The sequence below is a fragment of the Rhinolophus sinicus genome, linkage group LG01, assembly GCF_036562045.2.
Source record: "Rhinolophus sinicus isolate RSC01 linkage group LG01, ASM3656204v1, whole genome shotgun sequence".
NCBI lineage: Eukaryota > Metazoa > Chordata > Mammalia > Chiroptera > Rhinolophidae > Rhinolophus > Rhinolophus sinicus.
Genome location: NC_133751.1, coordinates 190275458 through 190301397, shown reverse-complemented (window position 1 = coordinate 190301397; position 25940 = coordinate 190275458). Strand labels below are relative to the sequence as shown.

Here is a 25940-nt window from a genome sequence, read left to right as displayed (position 1 = left end):
ATAGGTCTTCTGGGTAGTCATAGAATGTGATAAAATGCATCATCTTCATCAGAAAATTAGAGGTAGTAGATGAAGGTGTCTGGGCAAGAGGACAGCCTGAGAGAGACTCTTTCACTAAAATTAAACAAATGACATCAAAACAATCCCAAGAATACACAGGAGAGATGATGAGCAGCTGCTGGGAGAAATCATCTGATACTTTTTGAGTTGACCTCTCGCCTGCATCAGTCATGTGGTGAGTCAGTACTTTTTAACCTGACTGAATGAAGTGACTCTGCCGGTCATTTCCCAAGACACATAGAGTCACATCTCAGATCCCACCCCATCTTCACAACTGAATAATGTTTATTTGTGAATCAAACCACTAGTGAGTTGCAGACTGTGACAGATGGCAGAGAAAGGAGGAAAGGAAGCAGGAGTTCAAGTCTTCCTCAAAGCTCAAGGAAGCCAGATGAATCTTGACACTGCTTCCCAGGAGTGATAAAGGAGGGTATTATCTCTGAGGCTGTCAGCTATCTCAAGAACACTTTGTCTTTAACCTTGCCCAGAAAATTAAAGGGCCAACTTCTAGATATTCAGGACTGACTGTCTCATGAGGATTGAACTCATCACAGTAGGGACAGAGCCAATCTTGAGGCAATGGGCATGTGCCAGCATGGCTCTAATCAGCCCCAGGGTGGCTGACATCAACATTGCAGAGTTGGTGTGGGGACCAGGAAACTGAACATGAGGGACCAGGAAGCAGTGCTCCAGGTTTGAAGGGAGAATTCAAATAGTGTTTTAACCGCTTTCACAGAGTAATGGAAAGGTGTGAGTATTGAAAGGGAGCTTCACCAGCCTTGGCTCAAGTAATCTATTCAATTAAATTCAGCAGTGATTATTGAGCACTGATCATGTGTGAAGTATTGTGAGACAAAAAAAAAAAAAAAAAAAAGAAAGAAAGAAAGAAAGTCCAGGCTCTCAAAGAACTTGCAATCTAGTGGGGAAAACAAGACATACAAAAATAACAATAAGGCAAAAATGTAAGTTCCTTGAGAGTGACAGAAACAAAGAATTACCCTGGATTCAAAGGCAGAGAGAAGATATGCAGTATATCTAAAAAAGTCTTCATGGAAGATGTTAACTTGGGAATAATTTTGAGAGGTAGGAGCTTAGAGAGGGAGAAATGCATCCCAGGTAGAGGGGGTACCATAAACAAGTCAGGGATCAGAAAGCACAGGTTTTGTTCACCTATTGTAATATATACCAGTTTGGTAGGTGGCCAAGCATTTGTAATAAACTATTGCAAGATGAGATTGGAAAATTGGCTGGACCTAGTTTGTGGAATCATTGAGTATCAGAGGGAATGGGCTGTCATTAAGGTGTGTAAGAGTTACTTCTAGAAGCCTTTATGCCAAATTTATCCATTACATATACCCGTAAAATCACTTAGTTTGCCCATGTCTCCTTTAACCATAAAAGCCTGAAATAACATGGCTTCCCTAGAATAGAGGCGTGAATACACACCTCCCAAATGAGGAATCTATAGGTATTTGCATCAGCTCTAGCCATCTTTTATTTTCTGCATTTTGCCTAACTTAGCAAACTGTGATGGAAGGTGAGACCTGGCCAGCATAGTCTCTTCCCCCCAAATCAAAACAGTCAACTCAACTTTAGGATGAACATGAGACTTTTTCTATGTGTCAAATGATGGGCTGAGGCTCAGAGGTTTTCAGCTGAGCTCTGTCCTTATTGGCTTAAGACATCTTAATGACACTTAAATATTATAAGAGTCACTGGGTTAGAGTCTGTAAAGTGCTCCTCATGCCCTAGGAGCTAGAGCAGGAGCAGGGCACTATGTAGTAAAGAAGGCGAGAGAATGTAGGACAAGTCCTACTGGCCTGGCAAGGGTCCCACCTAATTCCTCATGACGTGTTCAGTGCAGGTGACACCTTCTTGAAGGTGTGGATAGGCAGTTAATTTCATGGAGAGTAGGAGGTGTAGCTTCAGCTTTTTTTTTTTTTTTTTTACAGTGGGGCATTATCTGAATGACATTCATTCTCTCTTGAGTCTGGACTTCACGCAACAAGCAGCAACTGGATGTTCTTTTAAAATAAGCAAAAGCCACTGAAAGATACTGGGCTGGGTCCTTGTTTAGGAAAAAGAGTTAATTGAGAAGTGCTCCCTGGTCAAGAATTAAACCAATCCTTGCACAGGAAAAGAAGATCTGTGGGGAAGAAAATCTGTGGGTTTCTTACCCCAGCCATCAAGAAAGCTATGCCGTGAAAAGGCCATTGACACATTGACACACAGCAAGTTGGACCAATTCTTCTTTTGAGGGGTGAAGGAAAAAAGAGAAGTTCTCGTTTGTGGTGTTTGGAGGATGGCCTCCCAGTTTCGCCAGCTTCGCGTCCTGGTCTGGAAAAATTGGCTAGGAGTCAAGAGGCAGCCGGTGAGTAAAAAAAAAAAAAAAAAAAGGGGGAGGGAGCCCTAAGGGCAATGCTCCAGGCAATCCGAAAATGTGATGTTAATGAGAGGTAAATAGAGAAAAGTTTTAAGGCAATTTTTAAAGCAGAAATAAGGTATTTAGAAACCATCCCTGCATCTATCCTCTAGCTAATGGAATGAGTCTGAACTTGTCCCTAAAGCAGCATTTTGATTTCAGTAAAGTAAAAGGGTGAACCTGGATATGCCCTGGTTAAAGAAAAGGATGCATCTTGTTACTGGTTGACTCAGAACTAGTGTTGAATTCCAGGTTTCTGGCCAAGATGCTTTCAGAAATTTTCTTGATGAATGTCGTTAAAAATGAGCTGAAGAAAAGTATCAAGTGGAAGGTTCAATAAATGTGAGAGAAGAGTACTTGAAAACCAAAAGCAACAGAAAGCTTGGTTGAAAAGTAAGATATAGAAAGTTGATAGGTTGAAGGCTGTTGGTATAGAAAAGCTATGAAACTTTAGTATCAAAAAGTGATTTACTAGAAATGCCAAGCAAGAACCAATGTGTGTGTCATGTTTCCAGAGTATTATTGAATCACTTAACTTTACTGCTGCAGTCTGTCTACTCTGCTCACTGCAACATCTTTTTTGTGCTCTTACATTCATGTTTGCTTTTTAAATTACGAAGCCAACTATTAGATCCTCACCAGATAGGGTCCTGGAGGTTGAGAAAAAATTTGGTTTCTGTGAATTGTCACATATTCGGACGTTTGAAATCCAGAGAAATCCAAAAAGGGACTCAGTATACTTCATTTTAGAGTGGTACTTCCCAAGCTTAAGTGAATAATATAAATATTATGCAAATAGTATGCGTCATAGAAACCAACATTTTATCTGTGTACCTTATCTCACTCTACGTTTGCTTACAGCACCTGACACCTTACTTAAGTGTTCTACTGTATATAGTAAGAGGGAGAAGTTAATGTTCACTCACCTTTGTTAATTTGGTGGGTAGGATTTTAAATCATAAGGCATGTGTGTGGGGTTTGGACATGAAATTTTAAATCATTATTATTTTTATTTCATTGTTTTTTAACTGGAAACACACAAAAGTAAAACTTCCCATAATTATACCATGGTACCTTCTGTGTGGAGTTCAACAGAGAAAGAGTCTTGGGTAGGTGGATATGGTCAGAACATGAGAGTTGGGTTCTTGGTTTTGCTCCCTACCAGCTATAAGATTGAGCAGTTTACCAGCTACAAAATTGTGATATCACAATTTCTCTGAGCATTGGTTTTTCCATTTCTAAAATGGCCATGCGATGTACCGTATCTATCTCATAGAGTAGTGAGAACCAAATGTGTTTCAAAGTGCTTTATAAATGAAGCACTTGGCAAATAGATTATAGAGGCAGCTGGGGCAACATGTGTGTCATATTTTATTCAATGTAAGGATGAAAGGAAATCCAGGAGAAGGAATTGTGGGAGAGAGGAAGAAATTTATACACAGTAAAGTTCTTAGGTGATGAAAATTCAATAGTCAAAAATAAAAGCAGAGAGGAACTGAAAGCATCAATTATTGCTGATAAACAGAATGCTGAAGTTATATATTTTCCTTACAACTCCATTTTACCTAAAAATTGGAAAGAAAAAAAAAAGCACTCCTCAGGTGAATAAAATTTTTCATTGAGACATTTTATCTTTAAAAAGTTTCTTCGAACTCATCTGTAAAGTAGATGGTGTATCAATTTTCTACTTTAGAGTTTATTTCAGCTTCAGTCAATTTCTGATGGACGTGGCATATTTGGAGGAGAAGGAAGTTAGGCTTGCTAAAATGTTTCCACTATGATACCTTACATTATTCCTATTTGGCTAAGATCCCTGAAAAACCCCTGGTAATTATATTTTTGCCTAAGGCAAGAGAATATATATGCTATTAGTTCATTTTGGGACTAATATCAAATGATACCGAAGTTAAGTGCAACTTGACAGACTGGGATCCAGGACAGAAAGTCTTTGTTGTAGGAAGAGAGATCAGAAAAAGACCAGAATTGGGGGTAAACCAGAAAGCTGACCTGAATCCATTACGACCACAAGTGACCTGTAGGAAATAGTGGTGCCAAAAAGAGAAGGACAGACAATTCTAAGTGGCAAGCAAGGGGGGCAAAAAAAGATATGTTTCTTTTTTCATAGTTTTGCCTAAGGCTAGCCCTTTTTCTTGGTATTGGAGCGAAGACTCAAGGGCATAGATGGAAAGGCTATTCATGTGCCCGTGTTATTTAAGAGGGGAAAATGAGAAAATCAAGAGGTTGGAAAAGTTAGGATTAAAGATCTAAAAGGAGATGAAATAAAAGAAAATGGTGAACAGAGAAAATACAGACAAATTAAAAGACAGGGAAAAGCAGGTATATATAAATTTGAGGAGAAGATGTAGTTTTTGTGTAGGAACTGGACTTTATCATCTATCAAGTGATTATTTAAAATGCAAGTATTTTAATCTCTGTCTTTGCAATTATTCTGAATGTGGTACTTTAAAAATATATACTTAGATGGAGGAAAACAGAGTCAGTGTGTATGTGATACTGAAAACATATAGTCCTTACTGAATGTCAAAGAAAAAAATGCTAGCATCACCACCATGACACTCACCTACAGTCTTGTTTGAATAGATTCTATACAAAGAGAGGTAGTGGAAAGGACAGTCTATAAAGGAAGAAGTTAGGAATCTATTCATGGAGAAACAAATGCTATATGAAAAAGAATAAAAAAGGAAAACAAAGATATAGTGAAAATATTAAATCAGAGTGGGGATTACTAAGGAAACATAAAAATATATACTACAATAGAAAGTTAGAGAAGAATTTTAAACAGCTATACAGTCTAAAAGATAAAATGACAATGGGATAAGCTAAATGTTGGGTTTGGCTGCAAAAGAGGGAAGATAGGATCTTTAATTCTTGAGGTGAATGCCTTCAAAATGGTTCTTAGAGTAAATGTATCTATCTATCTATCTATCTATCTATCTATCTATCTATCTATCTATCTATCATCTATCTCTGTCTCTCTCTCTGTAAAATCATATATGAGAACTCTGGAATATTTGAGATGATGTAACTGCTTTAATTTTATAGGGCTTCAGAGAGTTCAAGGGACTTGTCCAAGGTCACAAAGTGAATTTAAGGACTCAAATTTAGACTTTCCCCAAAATGGATCTATTCTTTCTGTTACTTACTGAGTTGAGCTTCTTTATTGCTCCTGAGTTGAATTTCCTTTCCCAATATTCTCTGACCCCTGCTCAGAGTTCAGCTCACCAACAAAGATATCATATTTGCTAAGGAGGCCTTAGATATTGCTGTTTTTTAATATTAGTGGTAATATCAATTTTCAATTACATTGTTTTAATCTGAAAATAAAAAAGCAAATTAACAGGCAGCAATGTTTATTTGAGCTCAAAGAGTAGAGCTCAAATTCTGGAAGCACTAATTTAGGCAGAAACACAAATAGTGTTCTGGGTTGAAGGCAAGGGGTTTTTATGAGAAAGGGAAGGGAAATAATTACATAAATAGAAGGAAGGAATTTCTATTGGTGCTAAAAAGCTAAGTTATTCCTTTTTCTCTTCATGACTTTTATTGATTCTAAATAAGGTCTTCAACCTTCCGTCTTTGTGATCAAGATGTTTACTTTCCTGTTAGCTCTACAAACAGTTGTTTGGAAGACAAGACTGCTCTGGCTCAGTCCAAAGATTATTTTGTTGTTATAGTCAAGCATTTTAAAGGTTTAAGGAGTAAGATGTGCCAGGCCTTTTCTCTGGGAGGGTGGCTCCGGCTCCATTTTGAAATGGCTTCACTTATATCATTTTTCTTATTTCCCTCTTTTGATTGAGATGTTTCCTTGAAGCACCGCTGATCAACCATGATCAGTTGTTGAAAGCTTTGTTGATCTGTCACAGGGAAGGCTCATATCCAGTGTATCACGTCCCATGGAGGAGGGAAAATTGTTTCCTTAGGAGTCTTAGGCCACATTTGGACAAGAGCACCACAACAGCAAAAGGTCTTATGGTCATACTTCTTTACGGGCAAACATCTTCGGCAGTTCCTTTAGGTTTTTCATATGAAGTCTCATAGGCCTTAGTGGTTATCTCAAAGCTCTGAGCAACCATTATGCAAGTGGTCGCTTTATAACATCAAACTATGTAAAGCAGACAAAATTTTATAACAAGAATTTTGATGACAAACAAATTGCTAAGTGGATTTGGAGACGTGACCTCAGGAGGAGGCAATACGTGAGGATAGCCAGCTAACAAAGTCAAGGACCATGCGTGTCAGTGGGCATTGTACTTAACCCATTGCTCTGTGCTGAATTTTATCTAGTTCTGTCTCTACTTCCCCAGAGGTAGACCTGTGATGTCAGCATTCGGGTATTTAGTTTGAGATATGTCTATGGAAACAAAAGAAAAACAAAGGCTAAGGGTGAAAACACAGTGTCTGAGCCTAGGGGGCTGCCAGTCAAGAAAAATTTTAGATGTCAGGGTCGAAGCATTGTTCGCATTTTGGTTTCTCTGATGATGTCACCAATTGTTCAGGTAAACTTTCCAAGTGGCTTACAGAACATCAAGCATGAAGATTGTCTAAGCATGAACATTTGTGGTGATTTCTGTGAAGTTTATATTAAATTGTTTATGTTCAGCTTTCAGGAAAAATGGCAGTTTTCGTTCTCAATGATTCCAAGTCAAAAGTGGGATAAAAATTGTAAACGTTCGTTTGTAGAGTTGTAGACCAATATTTGAGGAGACTAGAAGAATTCAGGATGCAATCCAGTTTACAGGTGGAAAACAAAACCTCAAAAACAATTAACGCACCAATACGCATAAGTGTGTATTATAGTTTTAATTGAAACATAATTTTTTTCTCTTTACAATTATCCCCATTTTTACCAAAGATGTCTTGCAAGCAAATTAGTTTATTACTATAACTAAGTCTAGTAAACTTGGCCTGATTAGTTACATATATGCATTAAGTATAACAATTGATCATACAGACTCTTTTAAAGCTGCTTTGCTGGAAGATTTCATAAGAAATCTCCAGGTTGAATTTTTTAACAGCCTCTTGAGGCTAAGAGGCCAAGCCAAATACGTGCCATCAGACTTCGCCTGCAGTACCTTTAGATTTGGGTTTATTCCTCTCTTCTTGAGGTCCCCAAAATATCCCGAAGTTCCTGTGCCTGCCAGGAAGTGACCTTCCTTACTCTCCTGGTAAGTTTGTGAACCCTATAACCTATAAGTAAGGTGCCAGGCTGATTTTTCAAAGGAGGCTTAATTGGCTTCCATAAGTCAGTCTTAGTTTCTTAAAGCTGCCTGATCATATCTGAGTCTATGCATGTCTCTCTCAAACATGACATTCCAATCAAAGCCTTGGTAATATAATCAGTGTTTTCAAATGTGTCCAGTTACAAGAAGAACAGATTCTTATTGCACTGAGGCAAATAACGATATGGCCATGAAAATAGGAATTCTCACTTATTAAGAGTTTCCAAATTCTGGAGGGATCAGGTAGGGAGAAAAAGATAAGTGTTTCAATTCTGCTCACAAGGATATAATTTACCAAATTGCTCTAATTCATGGGTAACTTAAGAAAAAAAAAAGAGAGAAATGTTTGCTTAAGTCTGGAGAAACAAAACATAAATATTCGGCAATATTTCAACAAAAAGGCATAAAAATTATAATCATCCTCTTCAGTTCATTTAATCTCATGTAATTAATTGTTGTCAATCTTTGTCCTTTCTATGAAGCCAATTAGAGCTGTGTAAGTTCTTACCCAGTTCAGGGGTGTGATCTGAAAGTTAGTAGAAGCCGTATTCTAGGGTACTTCACGTGAATTTTTTTGAAGTTGAAGCACATTTGTCAAAGCATTAGAATAAGACAATATCTGTCTGTAAAAAATAAAGACTTAAGAAGGCAAGGGAGCCTTTTCAGGCGCTTGTACTTTATAAAAAAATTCTACTTTCCTATTTTATTTTTTTCCTTTGGTTTCAGGTTCTATTAATTGAATTAACTGGGCTCAGTCTCTGGCAGTTGTGGACTATGTGTACATTTCCAATTTTGTAGAGATTTACAAGACAAAGTTGTTAGCTCTTGGACATTGGCTTCCAGCTGATCTACTTCCTGATTATGTATACAATGGCCTGGGAAATAGCTGAGGAGGTTTAAATTTTCTGTCAGGTTTAGAATATCAGCTTTCAATTCTGTCAAATTTCTGATCATAGAGATATTAAATTCTTTAAAATATCTTATCAGATTTCAGGGAGGATAAACAGTAAAAATATTTTTTGAAGTCTTATGGAGACTCTTGCATTTAAGTGCCTCAGATATGGTTACCTGCTCAGATGGCCAAAGATTTTTTAACAATATCCTAGGGCTGTTTTTGAAATCATTTTGTCTTTTAGAAGCTCCTGCATACCAATCAAAGAATGCAGTCCTTTGTCTCTGAGAGGTTTGGAATCCTTTCAGATTTTGGGGAGAGGGGGACTTTAGGTTGCCTTACCAAAAACAAAGTTTGTGCAGAATGGCCAATAGAATTTTAAATTATTTTGGCTAAGTTGGTCCATTTTAAAAAGGCACAAGAGGGGGGACCAAAATGTATGTACATATAAGCAGCTGGAATTCCTCAGGAAGGGACTTCTTGGGAAATTTTAGAAGACGAAAGTCCCATGTTAAAAATTCCCCTGGGAGCTGGCACAGTTGGGCAAAAAGATAAAGAGATGGCAGTCATAAGCCCAGATATTTCCTGTGCTTCTGACCTATGGGATACAGCTGTTCCAAATCCCCAGCATACTTGTTGGGATGCCAGGTCCCCACCTTCTAGAATGCAGAGGCCAAAGAAGGTATTCTCATAGGGAAAAAGCCAACATCTCAAGACAAAAGGAAAAACTTCATCTGGTTTCTTCAAAATGCACATTAACAGCTTTAGCTAAGCCTTGAGTCTCTTGGAGCCAAATTAATACCTAAGAGGAATATGCTGTGGGGTTGGGAATTATGTGATGGTCTACAGAGTACCTCGTTGCACCGAAATTTTCTTGAGGTTGGTGGGCCACCCAATATCAATCTAACCCATTCCGTGACCAGTTTATCACAGGTGCTTGAATTTCAAGTGTCGAGCGCCCTTCTGGCTCTTAAATGTTCTACCTGTGTCCACTAATTTTGCAGCTTTGCCTTCCCAGATTCCCTTAGCAGCAGCTTTTACCTCATTTGCATTTAACCCACAGTAAAGTTTGTTTAAATAGACTCTGGTCTGGTGAGATGTGCAAAAACTGTCAGTTTACAGGTGGTGGGGGGCAGCCTGGACAACAGATTTATAGGATTTTACCTATGTTGTTCCCTTTGGAATCTCTTTCTTATGACAACACAACAGACAGATGCAAAGAGAAAGAAAAACAAAACAGCATGCAACAAAAATGCATACTCACCCACCAGGGGGAAAAAAGTCCCTGTGAGCTGCTCATCCCCCAGGGAACTTTTTATAAGCATGAAACAAGCCCCTCTTGAGGAAAATTCTTCATGTGATAGCAAGCACCTATGGCAGCTGTCACACCAATTCACGTATAATGGTCCCCAGAGCAATGCCTGATCTCAAAAGAAGGCACTGACCTCAACCAAAAAGGAGGGAGATAAAAAACCTGAGAGGATTCAACATCGGGGGGCGGGGGAGGGGGAGTGTGCAATCTTTGGAAGCACTGAACACAAAAGAGGCTCGTGGGGGTACCTCACTAGGTTTTAGGGGACTCTGGTCCATGAAGGGAAGGCCACTTCAGGTCCCAATTCTGACACCATATTTGTTAACCAAAAAGTAAAAAGCCAAAGTGGAAGGCAACAAGCATTTATTTGAGATAAAAAAAAATAGCTTTTCTGGAAGCACTGATTCAGGCAGAAACCCAAATTGTGTTCTAATTATGGGGTCAAGGCAAGGGGTTTTTATGAGAAAGGGAAGGGAAATAATTACATGAATAGAAGGGAGGAATTTCTGTTGGAGCTAATAAGTTATTCTTTAGCTCTACATGGCTGTTTACCAATTCTAAAGAATAGCTTTAATTTTCAGTTCTTGTAGTCAGGATGTCCAGTTTCCTGTTAGCTCTACAAACAGTTGTTTGGAAGACAGTGCTGCTCTGACCCGACCAAAGGTTATTTTGGCCAACTCAAACATGTCAAAGTTTCAAGAACCAAGATGTACAAGGCCATTTCTCTGAAATGTTCGCTCCAACTCCATTTTGAAATCATTTCGTTTGTATCATTTTTCTCAATTGCAATGAGTACTGAAAGAATGTGAAAAAAATACTTTAAGCACCAACAGAAATGTTAGGCAATAGAGAAAAATCAATTAGATGTAGTTGCTACCCTGCTGGGTTTGTAATTTAATTCTAAAAATAATGGAAAAATGCAGATACATTCCACTGGAGATGGTTAGCAACAGGGAGGCTCACCTAATGAGATGCTAGTTAATGACAGAAAAGAGAGTCCTAGGACAGCAAAGAGACTATAGGCTGAAAGACTAGATAGTGTACGATAAGAGTTTATCTTTCATTAAGAAGATGGATTCTAAATAGGCATATCAAGGAGTGAGTTCAAATGTCTATTGAAGTGGAATCTAATTCCAGACTTATGACCTGAAGAAGGAAAATTAACTTCAGCTGTTTATTTTCCATTGTAACGGTTTATCTCATGGGTCACACTTTAGCTCAGTTGGTGATAGAACTATTTTTGCTATCATAGACATTCCCACAGCTTGATAAACTTCTAACACTTTGGATGAAATTTGACACTTCCTCCCCAATCCCTGCCTTGCTCCTATAACTTTCTCTCTGAGTGGCAAAAGAAAGAGAAAGCCTTCGCTTCAAAATTGTGGAGCAGGTTGGTCTATAATTTTTTGATTAAAACAATTTAGGATTAAACTCTGATCCCAAATTTAATCTAAATCATATTAAAATGAATTAGGTCTTAAATAATTCACTCAACTCCGTGCTCAAATGTTGCAGGACCTCTTACCTCTTCTGGATCTGTACCATGTACTCCCTTAATACCTTTTAATTATTCAAAAAAATTAGATCTACCTGTTGACTATGGTCCTTGGCACATAGACATGCACACTTTATTAGGTCAGTCAATCAATAAAAAGTAAATGAGATGAAGATGTTTTAGAAATGAGAGCAATAGAGAAATAAATTAGCGTAAAGTCCAATAAAAATGTGTTGTTTTCACATACATCATAGACAGTTTTCCAACTTCCAAAATGTATTATAATCTGTAAGTACAGATTTCAGAAAATTTCCTTGATCTCAGTTTTTTGATGGGTCATGTACATGGATGACAGTGTTAAATAGAAAGCCCAATTAACGGAGAACGCTGTGTCACTTTCCCCTATTGTTCTGGGGGTGGAACTAAGGTTTATTTCAGATCTAACGTATCCAGCTCTTACTTCAGAATGTGAACTGTGGGATCCTCTTGTTACCCTCTAGCAACAGTCATCCCTGACTTACGGGACAAGGCACCAAGGTAGAAATAGAAGAGGAAGGAAGAGACTGTACTTTATAGAAGGTTGGACAAGCTTTATTTTCAAGTTTGTAATAAAAAGTTATGATTTGAGGTTACAGGATGACCTTTAAATGACTTTTAATGCTCTTATAGGCTGAACTAATACAAGTATAGTTTTGCGGTCACAGAGAGCTTATAATTTGTTCTGTAGTGGTTTGGCTACATAGCTTAATGGCTAACCATACAGGTGCTGAAGCCAGGCTCCCTGAGTTCAAAGATCAGCTCTACCATTTAGTGGCTTATAGAATGAAGGCTTATTTAGTCTCTTTAAGATTCTAATTTCCCATTTGCAAGAGGAAAATGTGATGATTATATTAAATAAGATGATGTATGTTAAGTCTTTGACAGAGCATCTAAGCAGTCAATAAATATTAGCTGTTATCATTTATGATACGGTATTGAATTCTGATACTAATTATGAAGAGACCACTTGACTACAAGAATTTATCCTGGGAAAGACATTTTCAAATCATATTTAAAAGGAATTGCTGAAGGAACTGGCATTGGTACCCAGGAGAGGGAACTTTGTCTCTCTTTGAATACTTGTAGAATTCTCATGTGAAAGAGGAGACCAAGTTAAAACAAATAAGTGTTAACCACAAGAAGGGAGATATCACCGTGATAAAAGCAAAAAAAAAAAAAAAAAAGTCAGGTAATATGAATTGTTCAATAATAAAGAAGTCTTATGAAATAGTGAACTTCTAGTCACTAGAGGCATTCAAATAGAGGCTGGATAACCATATGGCAGAGATGTTTTTCCTGACTCTTGGTGCACCAGTTGTTTGGGATTTAATTCTTTTCTTGGAATATTTCACCCCCTTTCCCATCTGTGGGTCTTCACCCGTATGTTTCCTCTGCTGAAAAGACTCCCACTTCTTTTTCACACTCCATCCAACATGCATATCTTTTCTTCTGCCTGACCCTTTCCATCTTTTAAAATTTAGACTCAACTCCCCTGCGTTTTCTTCCTTCCATACGCTTTACTTCCTATGTCTTAGCATTATCTATTACACGTGGTTGTAATTTTTTTTTTTAATGTTTCCCTTTCTCAAAAGGCTGAAAAAATTTTTTTTTAATTTGAATTTTTCCCTTTTTTCTTTTATTAGTTTCAGGTGTACGAAACAATGTAACAGTTAGACATTTATCATTTATATCCCTCACACAGTGATAACTCCCCTTCCCCCCCATCTACTACCCCTCTGACATCGCATACAGCCATTACATTTACACTAAAAGACTGAAAATTTTAATTACCTTATCCTGAGTGCCTGGTATATAGTAGATCCTCAATAATTCTTGTTGTATGAGAGAATATATAAACCTTATATAAATGATTACTGCAGTTCATGTTAAACCCTAAGTTTTCTTAAGACTCTCCAAGACTACGATTTCATGAAGGTGAAAGCAGAATTTTCATCCTAAACATTTTACTTTTATTTATTTTCAGTTAGGCAAAGTATTCCCCATTGCAATTTGAAAATTATAATGATAATCACTAGCATTCATTTTGGATACAACCGACTACAAACCACTCTAGTGCAAGAGATGCTATCACCTATTTATTATCTATCTATCTATCTATCTATCTATCTATCTATCTATCTATCTATCTATCATCTATCTACCATCTATATTTATCTGTCTATCATCTATATCTGTGTCTCCATATATTCTACATATATTCTATAGCTCTCTCTTGGCTGGAAAACAGTGATACTCCAATAGCAACGGGCACACTTAGCTCTCATCTGTCTACTAAAAGAACTTAGCGTTTCTTGGAAAATGGGTATTTTCAGGGCTGGGACACAGAAAGTACACAACGAGGCAGAAACAATTGTGGAACCAGAAAGAGGGAAATAAGTAAATTATACATACACATTTATAGCTATATTTCATGTCTCTATGTGTTTTCGAAACCAATTCATACTCAGATTCTTAATTCTAACCAAATACTAAAGAGTTTATTCTAGTTTTCTCCCTTTTTCATGTTTATAATTCCCCTGATGGATAGTGAGAAACCTGGCTCCTCTAATTGGGCATATATTTACTTTTGGCCAACCTCCCTATATGAAACCAATCGCCTACTCCTCACCCTGCACAGACATCCTCCTTACCCCACTTGGGCGCTGACACCCCCTTTCTGGCTACTGCTCTGTGGTGTCCTCTTTACCATACTAGGGGTTCACCTCCCTCACTGTGTCACTGTTGTGCCCCAGGTCCTAGTGTGGACTTCCCTTGCTGGACTCCACTTAAGGACTGTTGGGCAGTGCATTTTTCAGGAAGGGGAAGGGAAGAGAAAGAGAACAGAATGGGACATCTCACAAGAAAATAATCCTTGGAGAATAAAAGGAGACAATTGCCATGGCTCACTAAGGAATATAAACTACTCTATAGGCCTATGCCCTTTGATGTCAAGAACGCAGGGTGGGGGATGGGGGGATGGAATGCAAGTGAGGCAAGTTGGTGGGGATAATTAAAATATCAGCCAAAATATGAAACTCTTAAAAACTGCTTTTCCCAAAGTTTCCCAGTAGCCCCAATATCTGTATGTGTAAGATCAATATATTAGTCCTTTCTCTAAACAAACAAAAGAAAAGCTATGGCTCATCTTTTAGTATTTGGACCCTTGGCACTACCTTTGCTTCTCAGTTATTTATGATAACAATTAGAATAGAGAGCAATACTGCTGTTATGAAAATTTACATTCTGTTTATTTCTTGCTTTTGTGAACAACTTGTCAAGCTTAACATTCCTGAGATCACAATGTGAATGACTTTGTATTTATTATCCTTCTAAAATGCTGTGTGCAGAAATGTTCTTCAAACCTCTCTGACCTACAATCCCAGGGGAAATCTTGTGATAATAAATCGCTTATGGGCTTGCTGTGGGTTTTACCTATAACACTCTAAATTGCCTTAAACTACTCTGTCTAGATTACATTTTGGTCTGGATTTAAATCGTGTCTAAAATGAATTTCAAAGCTTACCAAAACATTTTGATCACTTAAACGATATCCCACAACATATGCTCCTTATTTGAATGTGAAGGTATATTTGTGTTGGTGCAATTGAACTCAGCTGCTCAATGAATTCTCATAAGGTTACTAAAGAACAACGAATAGACTCTCCTGAAAGTAGCTCTGGGGGTACTAAACCCACTTAGATGAATCATTTCTTAAAAGAATAACTATGGCCTCAAATATAAAATGAATAAATCCACAAACATTACATTTTTTTAACCTTTATTCTTCACTCTCTGTGTTTCAGATGAGTCACATAGAATAAAAATGATATCTTGGATCTAAGAGCTTTGAAGAACAGACTCTAATTTTTGAGTATATGAGAGACTAGGCTAGAATAATAATCTATCTTATAGTTCTACAGCACTTGTGTTTTTCTAATACACTTTCTGCAATGCTCTCTTATTTGTTCCTCAGAGCAGTAGGATAACTTTTTTTTTTTTTTTTTTTTTTTTAATTCTAGCCTAAGTATTTTGATATTCAGATCTTGTCCCCTGCTCTGTTTCCCAACTGGGTACATGGCTTTGGATAATTTATGCTAACCTTCTGTACCTCAGAGAAGAAAAAAGAGAGTTGAATCAGATCAAGGTTTCTTAGCCTCTTGTATGCTGTGGATGTCTTTGGCAGCCTGGCGAAATGCATGGCTCTTCTAAGAATAATGTTTTTAAACCAATGAAAAAGGATTGCAACTAAAACCAATTATATTGCCATTCAGTTATTAAGGTTTTCAAAAGCAAATTTATCCTGTGGTAGTATGTGTTTCTTTATTATAGCATTATATAAATAAATACATCTCCTGAACCTATAACTATTATAATTTTCATGGCGTGACCAAGTATAAACAGCACTTGGAAGTATCTGCAACAATGTTAATGTGATTTGAAAATATCTGAGGTTCCTATTGGTGGCCAAGTCACCGGTGCTTCTAATACATTGTGGTTCTTCGCCTACTTTTATCATCAACGGAAATGCTAAATTTCAATCACACGCTAGAGAAAATAAAAATGTAATCTTTTTTTTTTCTAGCCAAGTTTAAGAATGTCCTGAATTCTGTCCAGTAGATGATCTAAAAGAACTTTCCCAAATAAATAAATAAATAAATAAATAAATAAATAAATAAATAAATAAATAAATAAAAATTCTAGGACTCTATAAACAACCCTGCTAGTTAGACCGGGTGGCATACATTTAGAACTGCTCTACTCCAAGTGTGGTCCTTGCACCGCAGTACCAGCAGCGCCCACCTGGAGCTTGTTAGAAACGTAGACTCTCTGCCCTCTCAGGTCTACTGGGTCTGTATCTGCATGTGTACAAGACCCCTTGGTGACACAGGATGCACGCTACTGCTTGAGAAGTGCTCCGTAGATCAGGCTGTTTGGCCAGTCTGCGGCTATGATCACATCCAGCACCTTACATCAACAGTAAACTTCTGTTTTTACAAACTTGCTCTGAAACCTGAAGTCTGAGAAGTTGGTGACAGGCCTGCCAGCAAAGAGAGTGGTACTGTTAGACACACAATGGAGATTTTCATAGAAAATTTAGGTTCAGAGTTTCTTAAGGGTTAATAATTAGGTGGGTCTAGACTGTTTTGGAGAATTGAAGAGCCCCGGGCAGTAGTTTGAAGTTTGGCAGCAGCAAATTGTCTCTGAAAGTGGGGGAAGAATGATAACAAGTCTGACTACAGAACCAGATGGAAACATAGTTCCAAGTTTTACTTGATTAAGTACAGGCACAATCTGTTCGGTACGGTTTGGTTTGAACACGGTAACAGCTTGCATAGCTTGGTTAATATTCTTGTGAATACATGTTTGAAAAAGTATTTAAAAAATTTTAGGCATGTAAAATATTAATCAGTTAATGTCTTATGAACTAAGTCATGTCTATATGGGGGAGAAAAGCCACTTCTGAAGTGTCTTACAGTGACATTTTCTAAAGAAATTTCAACACAGTATACATTTTTTGAGCATCTCTTTCGTACTAGTGAAAATTTAGTGACAAATAAGACACTGTTCTTGCCATGTAAGAATTGCCAATTTATTTTGTGAGCCAGTCAAAAAAAAAGTATTGCTGATAGGAGTATGTTAAGTTCCATGATAGAAGCTGACACGATACTATTTATAGTGGTACGGGGGGTTGCATACAGCTTTTAGTTCCTGTTTACTCATTGACTCAATTATTTATTCATTCATTTGTTCAACAATGTATATTAGGCCATTATCCAACATCACACACTAATCTTGATGGCTGAGGCATAGAATGTTGACATTGGATGTGGTAAAATAGGTCTGGATTGAAATTACGTTGGGTTTTGTGTGCCCTGGATATAATATTGAGCCTGATCCAAAAGCTACTGGGAAACTCTTAACAGATTTTAAGACAGGAAGTTACTGATCAGACTTGAATTCTAAGATCATCACTCTTGGAGCACCTCCCTCATGAGAGGTGCCTGGGAAGGGGTCTTCAGAAGATCATTTTAAGGTTTTAAGCCTGGAAAAAATCATTCTTGTGTTCATTTCTAGGTCTCTTGAATTTTTAAAAATCTCTCATTTCTTTTTTATTAACAATATTTACAAACAAATACCTGTCGCATGTTGGAATTTTATCATACGATGTACTTGTCAGGATTTTTTTGTTTCAACAATGAAATTAACATATTTTCCTATCATTATTTTGCAGCTTTGGACACTTGTCTTGATTCTATGGCCAGTCATTATTTTCATAATTTTGGCTATCACACGGACCAAATTTCCTCCAAGAGCAAAACCAACTTGTAAGTAAATGAGATTTGTTTGTTTCCCTAACTTTTAAATTCCAGTTAAAATTTATTTTGATACCCCTTTGGTGTTTCATTATAAAATTTATTTTTTTGAATAGTGTTTCCACTTGAAAGTATTTATACAATACTTAGCATGTTTTTTCTTCAGTTTTTTGAATTAGAAAGGTGAGCCTGTAATATTTACCTAGAAAAATACAAAGCATGTAGGAGCCAGAATATATTTTAAATTTTACCTATAAAATTTCGACTCCTTTATTATTCACCTCATAAATCTCACCATGTTATGTACAACAGAAGAAGTAGCAATCTCAGTTAGATCATTCTTTACTTTTGTGTTGTAGCAGAAACCATAGCCTGGTATTTGATCAACTGAATGAACGAAATCCAAAGCACTACTATAAAAATCTCTTATCTCTCTTCAAGGCTAATATTGGAGTGGTACAAATATATAATTTAGTTTAAAAGAGGATTGTTTCCAATTAGTGTTGTTTCAGTTACATTAAGCATTGTCAAGTTATAAATTGGGCATAATGCCCAGCTCTGTCACTATTTTCTTTTGGATCCAGAATGAAAATGCAGAACAGACTCAGACAAGTCCTCAGAACTGAGGGGGATGAGTTTTTTTAACCCCAATGATTTGACCAATGTGGTTTTTGCTTTTGTTCTTAAGCTTTGGAGCCAGTTTTCTTCATAGAAATAGTTATTAAGTATTTTTATAAGAAACACTTATTAAGTATTTTACTCAAGTAAATGCTTTTACTTAAGTGAAAGTCAGGTCAGCTGTTTTACATTTCATAAAGCAGCAATCTTCTAAAGATTCTTGTTAATCAAATTTCTGCAAATCAGATTGTATTTCATATAAATTATAACAATTTGCTATGTGAAAGAATAGTATGCTGAATTATTTGTAAACAGAATAATGAGTTAGTGACATTTAAAAAAGCACAGTGCTTTTCAATTATCTAGCCCTAAGAAATAAAATGAGAGACAATGTATTGAATTACACCCAAAAGGATAACTGAAAAAAAGAAAATCAATTCAATTAGTGTAAAGAATAAGTAGTTCTTTACATTTGAATAACACCTTGTCATTTCTAAAGGACTTTTGCCCAAGTCATTATGTAGAGGTGTTGATGAGATTATATTAGGTTGTTTATAAAATACAGCATAATTTTGTGCTCTTCATATTATGCATATATTATAGCAGATTAATTCCATTGTATGCTGTTGGAATTAATGTATTCTTGCATATCTTAAGTAGCATGGACTTCAGAAATAAATGCATTCATAACATAAGGGCAAGTGACTCTTTGAACTATTCTGATTTAAGATGCTAACTATTAATTTGCTAATGATAGTGATAGAAGGAGTTTATAGCTCCTTTCCACAACTTATTTCTACCAATTTCTTGTTTTAAAAGATTTTTCAGTTATGTAATATTCCTCTTATGAAAGTTCCAAGAGAGAAATATAAGGTGTGTTGAGTGAGCAGTCTTAATATAATTGGTCCTACCTGATAGGATTCAGAAAGATTCATGGAGAAAATCGTGAAAAGCTCTTACAATTCCACTTACTTATGAAGAAAATATTGGGAGGACCATGTGCCAAATGTATCATACACCTAATCTAAAAGGCTCTGCAAAAGAAGGTGAATAATCAATTTTTACTAAGGACTCATTATCATATTCTAATAATAATTAGCTACGAGGTGATTACCTTTCTGTCTGTGGGTAGGAGAGAACAAAATTATCGGAAAGTTCAAATATTAAAAGTATTTTTGCCAGTCTCTCAGATTTTATAAGCTTAGTCTAGAAAATAGTTTATTGGTTTGTTATTAGAATTGAAAGGGACATTCTGACTTTACAGATGAGAACACTGGAACCCAGGGAGGTTGCAATTTGCCAAAACTCAGTCATGTGAGCTAGGACAGAAAGGTTTCAGAAACTGCCTTTACTTATTCTTTGTCCATGAGATTTGTATCATATTTTACCCTTTTATAGACAAAGAGCCAAATCCAAATTATGTCCAAGATTTCAACTCATCCTGTAATCCATAGGGTATAAAATGTAATCTCACAATTGAAGGTGTTACTTTGTAATATAGAAAATCTAACACTAGTATAAACAGTTACTTTTTCTCTCTTATGACAGAAAATAACCCTGAGATGACAATTTGGATTTAGGTATTTTTATTTATTTATTTAGTTAGTTAGTTAATTAGTTAGTTAGTTGTTGTTATTTTTCTTTGTTTCCCACACCTATGATACTAAAAGATTAGCATGCACTACTATGTATTTTTTTTTTTTTTATCTCATACTCTGTGCCAGGCACTTAGGGAGGTAATAGCAAAAGCTTTTCATTTCCCAGTTGAGAAAACCAGTGCACAGCGAGATGAAGTAACTTGACCAAGGTTACACAGTTAAGAACGGGTGGCGTCAGGATTTGAACCTAGGTAGCCTGGCTCTGGAATCTGGTTTTAAGTTCATGGACTCATTTTTTACATGTGGTAGTCAGTACTAGTTTCTCAGATTGCATTATCTAGGATTTGCAAAAGTAGCCTAAAAATTAGAAACGATTATCTGTATCATGAAATATAGAAATTTGGGGAAGAGACACAGTCCAATATATCCATCAGAGTTATCCTAAATATTAGTATTCAGTGTAGAATGCATGCTTCCTCTGTCTCATGAATTCTGCATGAGTCATTGTAGTTGCAGTACCATAAAAATCAGGTCCCTCTTAACAGAGTTAAAACCCTTTCTGGGCTACAGTGACTTACTTCTTCAGTGCTAGTTGGGCAATAGAGAAATGAAACTTCAGACTACACCCCAGCTGAAACTCAGTTGTGGTGAGAACGGGAGTTGTCATGCTGTGGGCACATTCTACTCTCAGAACAGCCCAGCAGGTCTGTAGGACGGAGAAGTCATTCAGACCAAACGTAATTAGCAACTCAAAGGACTCTCTCTGTTTTTTTGAATGATAGGTGTCTGGATTTTGGGTGAGTAAGGTAGCTGCTGTAGCCTCTGCCATGGTGAGCGCCAGTCCAGAGCAAAATGCTTACTTCTGGCATCTTCTGCTTTCGCTTACTCCCTTTGGTGTTGCCACTGACAGCTTATGTAACTAGCCTTCACAAATAGTAAGTTCCAAGTAAAGAAAGCTTCCAAAGCCTGGCAGGGAGGCCCCAATGCTTCGCGTTCACACAGGGAAGAAATGGGCTGAGGCACCAAATTTGAATCCATTCCAGCCTCTTAGAATCTCTACGTGTTGTGGCTTGTTAAGAGGCAAACTTTAAAGTCAACATACTATGCTTAGGAGCAAAGGCAAACAAAACAACACTCTCCAAAACTCATTTAGACTAAGCCAAGCTCTCATGTGCAGTGAGTTAATTTTGTCTCTTTTTAGCACATACATGCCTCTGAAAGTGCAGGCAACCAGTTCCTAATTACTGCGGAACTGACTACTTTTCAAGAACAGTAAAACCATGCTATAATGAGATAAGTGGACTCCAAAAATGCAGTCTTGCCAAACAGGGAGTCTCATTTTTAAGAAGCTAATGAAAAACGATATTTTTCAAGTGGTTGAAAATATCACTAAAAGCACAATGGAAATTATACTGTACAAGTATAACCACAAATTGAATTAAACCCTAACTATCTTGCGGCTGTCACTTTCTAAAACCTCTACACCTATAGAAAATAAGAAATTCAGCCCATCCCACACCTGAAAATAGGGGCTGGTGGAAGGCAGAAGCCCACTACTAACTGAATTACATACACATTTGTGCTATCGCATGTATTTCCTTAGTCAGGACTCACATCATCTCTTTGAACTCTGGTATTTGATTACCCCTATTTTACAGATGACAAAACTGAGGCCCAGAAATGTTAAGTAACTTACCGACGTTCACATGGTTACTGTATGCCCGAGTCTGGACTTTAACCTTACAGTTGTTACCTACAGACAGAGTGGTTTTATCCAGGTCATGAGTGCCAGCAATGGCAATACTGAGGTCTGGCTCGTTTGAATTCACAAACTGTGAATTCTTCATACCACTCACTAGCACTATCATAGATGGAACATGGCTGGAAAAGAGATCTCAACAGTGTTTTCCACTTGTCAGCAGCACTATGGGAAAAATGTGAAAAGGAAGATTGAAATTGTTGATTAACTGGTGGCTTGTGGGATCCATGCATATTGTTATACCTACACTACCTGAATTGTTAAGAGGAAACTACTGCGTAGTTTTAGGTTGAAAGAGTCTACGAGGCATCTCTCTGGTGAGGGTTGTGAAAGTCGGAGGAGTGAGGTTTCGTCTGGTCCTGCTCTTGCTGCTGATTTTTCATGTGGTGTTTCATCATGGAAGTGAAGGCAAGTGCCTGAGGAGAAGATTCTGGGTGCATCAGCACACTCATGATTTAACAGTAATAGTTACAGTAGAGGGACCTATAGTAAATAATTTCCTTTCCTGTCTTGATTGGCTCAAAATTAATGTAGATTTTGTTCCGGGAAGCTCACAAGTTATCATCATTCTTCTGCTGTCAGGGATTGCCCCATCCAATTTCTCCATTCTCACATGTGCCAGTAACACTAGGCAGCCTCTCAGGTTAGAAACATCTGAGTCATTTTTGACTCCTCCCTTTCCATCACCACCCATAACCACTGGCCTTCAAGTCAGAATCTATCTTGTGAAATGTGTCATGGAGTTAATTCTTTCTTTCCATCCTTCCTGCCACCCCGTGGCCCCGAAATCTAATCGTTTCATGCCTGGATTTCTTCAATTGCTTTTTCAAGTTTCCTCATCAGATAATTCCCTTAAATATTCTTCGGGCTTATCAAGTTTCAACTCTTCTTTACGTAGCTTTCAAGACCTTCATAATCTGAATTCACCTAACTTTCAGCTCTGCAGTACGATGCCTGTGATTAGAGAAGCAGTATCTGATTGTGTCCTGCATATGCCGTACTCATTCCCACGTGAACCCACATGCTCTAGTACCATCCTCAATGTCTATCAAAAGACAAGATCACATCTAAGTCTTATCCTTTTGCTTTCCCTGCTCATCCAAACTCCAATTATCCCTCTTTTATATCTCTCTTATTGATGTATTGTATTATAGTGGTCTTTGAGTGCTTTATGCTTTAATCTTGACTCCCTCGTTGGAAAGACAGTACATTGATAGCAGAAATCACATCATAACATCACACTCATATTAGATACAGCATGATTCCTAACATAGGAAACAAAATAGGAGTTCAATATATTGGTCAGAATTTGATACAATTTGAAAGATTGATATGGGCAATTGAACTACAAAAGTCACCCAAAGACAGATAGTAAAAATAATTCAGAGTGAGTCTGAGAAGAATAAAGGGCAAGAAGTTAGCTTGTTTCTGCTTTGTTTTACTTCTCAGGTCCAGGTAAATCTCACTGTGTTATCAAAAATGTCTATAATGCTAACATTGGGGGAGGGGTGAACATAAAGCCCCCTGACTACTCCCCAGGTAGATCCACCTGGGAATTTCCATCCTGACTACTTAAGTGCTCTTGTGAATGCATATATAAGATTTTTGTGTGGGAGAGACTTACCATCTGCTTCTTGCTTAAGTGCTAGAAAATGTTGGAACAGCTTTTGATTTCACAGCCAAAGCCCCATCATTTACCTCTTCCATCAGCAAGTCAGGAGTTAACAACTTTTCTGGAAACATTACTGACCCTTTCGATGAGAGCATGGAGATAAATTGTGTGAAACACATAGAAACTGAGATTGAGATTAGATTGTGACGTTGCTTTCTCTAGCATTCTCCACAGTTACAGGAAACAGGCAGAAGGAAGGGGAATATGGTCTCATCCCACTCGTACACAAGGACGGCTATAACTCCTGCTGGTAGTTGCCCATCTTTCCCAGCCCCTGACTTGAAATTCTTCCATTCTCTCATGCAATGCAGAGGGGCACACCCTAATGCCAGATGGCATGACAAAAGGATTTCCCAGCTAATGCCCTCTTAGGCTTACTACAGAGTTGCATCACAGAACTGGAAGTATCTTGAACTATAGTAAAACTTAATTCAACAAGGAGAAAAGTAAAGATGAAAGAATAGCTGTTGATTGTACAGTGGTGGATTTTTTTGTTATTTGTTCTTTTTTTCTGTTCATTCTACATCATTCTTACTTTTGATGATCTACCTTACAAGCTTCTCAGAGATGACTGCCTTACTGAAATCAGCTCTAGGAGCCACATGTCTTTTCTTTAAAACTCCTTTTCTCTTCCCTTCCCTTTATAAAGATCAAAGAGGCTCCTGTCACTCTCAGAGAGGGACCTCTAATATCCAAGTCTATATGATGCATAAAGATAAATAATTGATAATTTCTAAAATTCTCACAAGTATAGTAACTTGCTGAGACAAGTATGTCACTTGCTGAGGTTGCCAATATCAGCTGATGTTTCCAATATGGCCTTGAAGCTAAGAGCCAGATTTAACAAAGTAAATTCAGCCAATTCGCCTTCACTTATCAGAGAGCAGAGAGCCCAGACACAGGCTCACAGTTAAAGGTCTGGCTCCATGCTTGGCTGACAGTGTGTTTCCCTGAGTGACTGTTTTATTAAACCTTCTTCTAAGCATCACCCAGGAAATCTGGTCTACCAAACCATAGTCATTTTATGCTCCTCTTAGTATTCAGCGTTTCTCATTTTTTTTTTTTTTTTTTGATTAGGTCACATCATTTCCTTTGCTTTGATAAAAGAACCAGTGTATTTTTAGAGTACAGTAGCCCTCATAGAAGAAATGACACAGCACACAATTTTCACTGGTCTCCGGTCAGTTAGAATTTCATTGTGAGTTAGAATTAGAATGACCTATAATATTTTCACCTTTTAAAAAACAAAATTTTTGTTTTAGTTATATATTTACATATTTATAAAATTATTATTATTGAGACAGAAAATAGAGGGGATTAGAGCATAGATCCATATCCAGACTTCTTGGGTTCTCATATATGCATTAAATAATCTCTTAGATGCTCCAAGCCTCAGTTTCCACATCTGTATATTAAAGCTAATAATAGCACCTACTTATAGATTAGTTGTGAGAATTAAATGAGTTAATTCTTGTTATATACTCAGAAAAGTGCCTGACACATAGTAAGAGACACATTAGTGTTGGATATTGTTTTTTGTTATTTATTTTTGTATATGTTATTTTGTTTATAATATTATATAACATTATAATATTACATACACATTTTAAGAAGGGAAAAAGCTGTATTAAAATCATGCTGATGGTAACCACTTTGAGCACTTCTTGTACTTGCAGAAGTCAAATGTGTATTCATCTTTTGTTAGCAGTATATATTGAGTATTACAATTGTAATGCAATTTGTTCCTTTCTTAAAATGCATATACATTTTTTGTACCCTCTGTATGTATAGAGCATAGAACCAGTCATTGAGTATTGAGATAACCTAGTATCGTATTATTATTTGACAAATAAGGAAACTGAGGCTTAGAAAACTTAAGAGAATTGAAGTTTCACAACATTTATTCTTGCCATTATCACATATTTAAAGGGTACCTATTATGTTTGTGCTGACCATGAGCACAAGTCCATGAGCCCTCAGAGCAATCAAGTCTATAGGAAAGTAATAAATACATGAGAAACTATAATGCACTGTGATAAATACCACAGTGGAGGTATGTCAACGAGCAGAGACAGCAGAGAGGATGGAGTCCAGACAACTTCCTCGGGATCAGAGCTGGAACTGTGGAGAGGCAAATGGAGGGCAAAATTTGAGGGGTTGACAAACAAACAACCATGAAAAACAGTAATCAAGATAAAGCTTAGTTCAATACAATATTATAAATATCAAAATTAATTTTTAAAATCCACAGTGAACAAAATATCACCATTTTAAATAAGGTCAAAATCAGTATTATTGGTTTTTCTTTTGCATTGGGCCCTCATGTGGCTCATATAGCACCGTCCAGGATAGCAGGGAAAGCTTCACATGGAAATCCTTCGCCTTACTTTGACTCTTGAAGAATGAGTAGGAGTTTGTCAGCTAGACAACTAGTGTCTCTGTGTTCCTGACAGAGAGTGACCAATATAACTGAGGATACAGGATATGAAAGAATTAGATGTGCAGGAATTGCCCTGGAAATG

The 25940-nt window shown here is 37.1% G+C and overlaps 1 protein-coding gene across 1 annotated transcript in view; it reads left to right on the top strand.

Annotated features, from left to right (window-relative positions):
- Window positions 1-2076: 2076 nt before the first annotated feature.
- The window catches only part of ABCA12 (ATP binding cassette subfamily A member 12), a 164114-nt gene continuing 140250 nt past the window's right edge, over window positions 2077-25940 (top strand). The window contains exons 1-2 of the mRNA XM_019727083.2: window positions 2077-2431; window positions 17690-17783. Coding sequence (XP_019582642.2) covers window positions 2363-2431; window positions 17690-17783 — 163 coding nt within the window. The 5' untranslated portion in view covers window positions 2077-2362. The remainder of the gene's footprint in view (window positions 2432-17689; window positions 17784-25940) is intronic.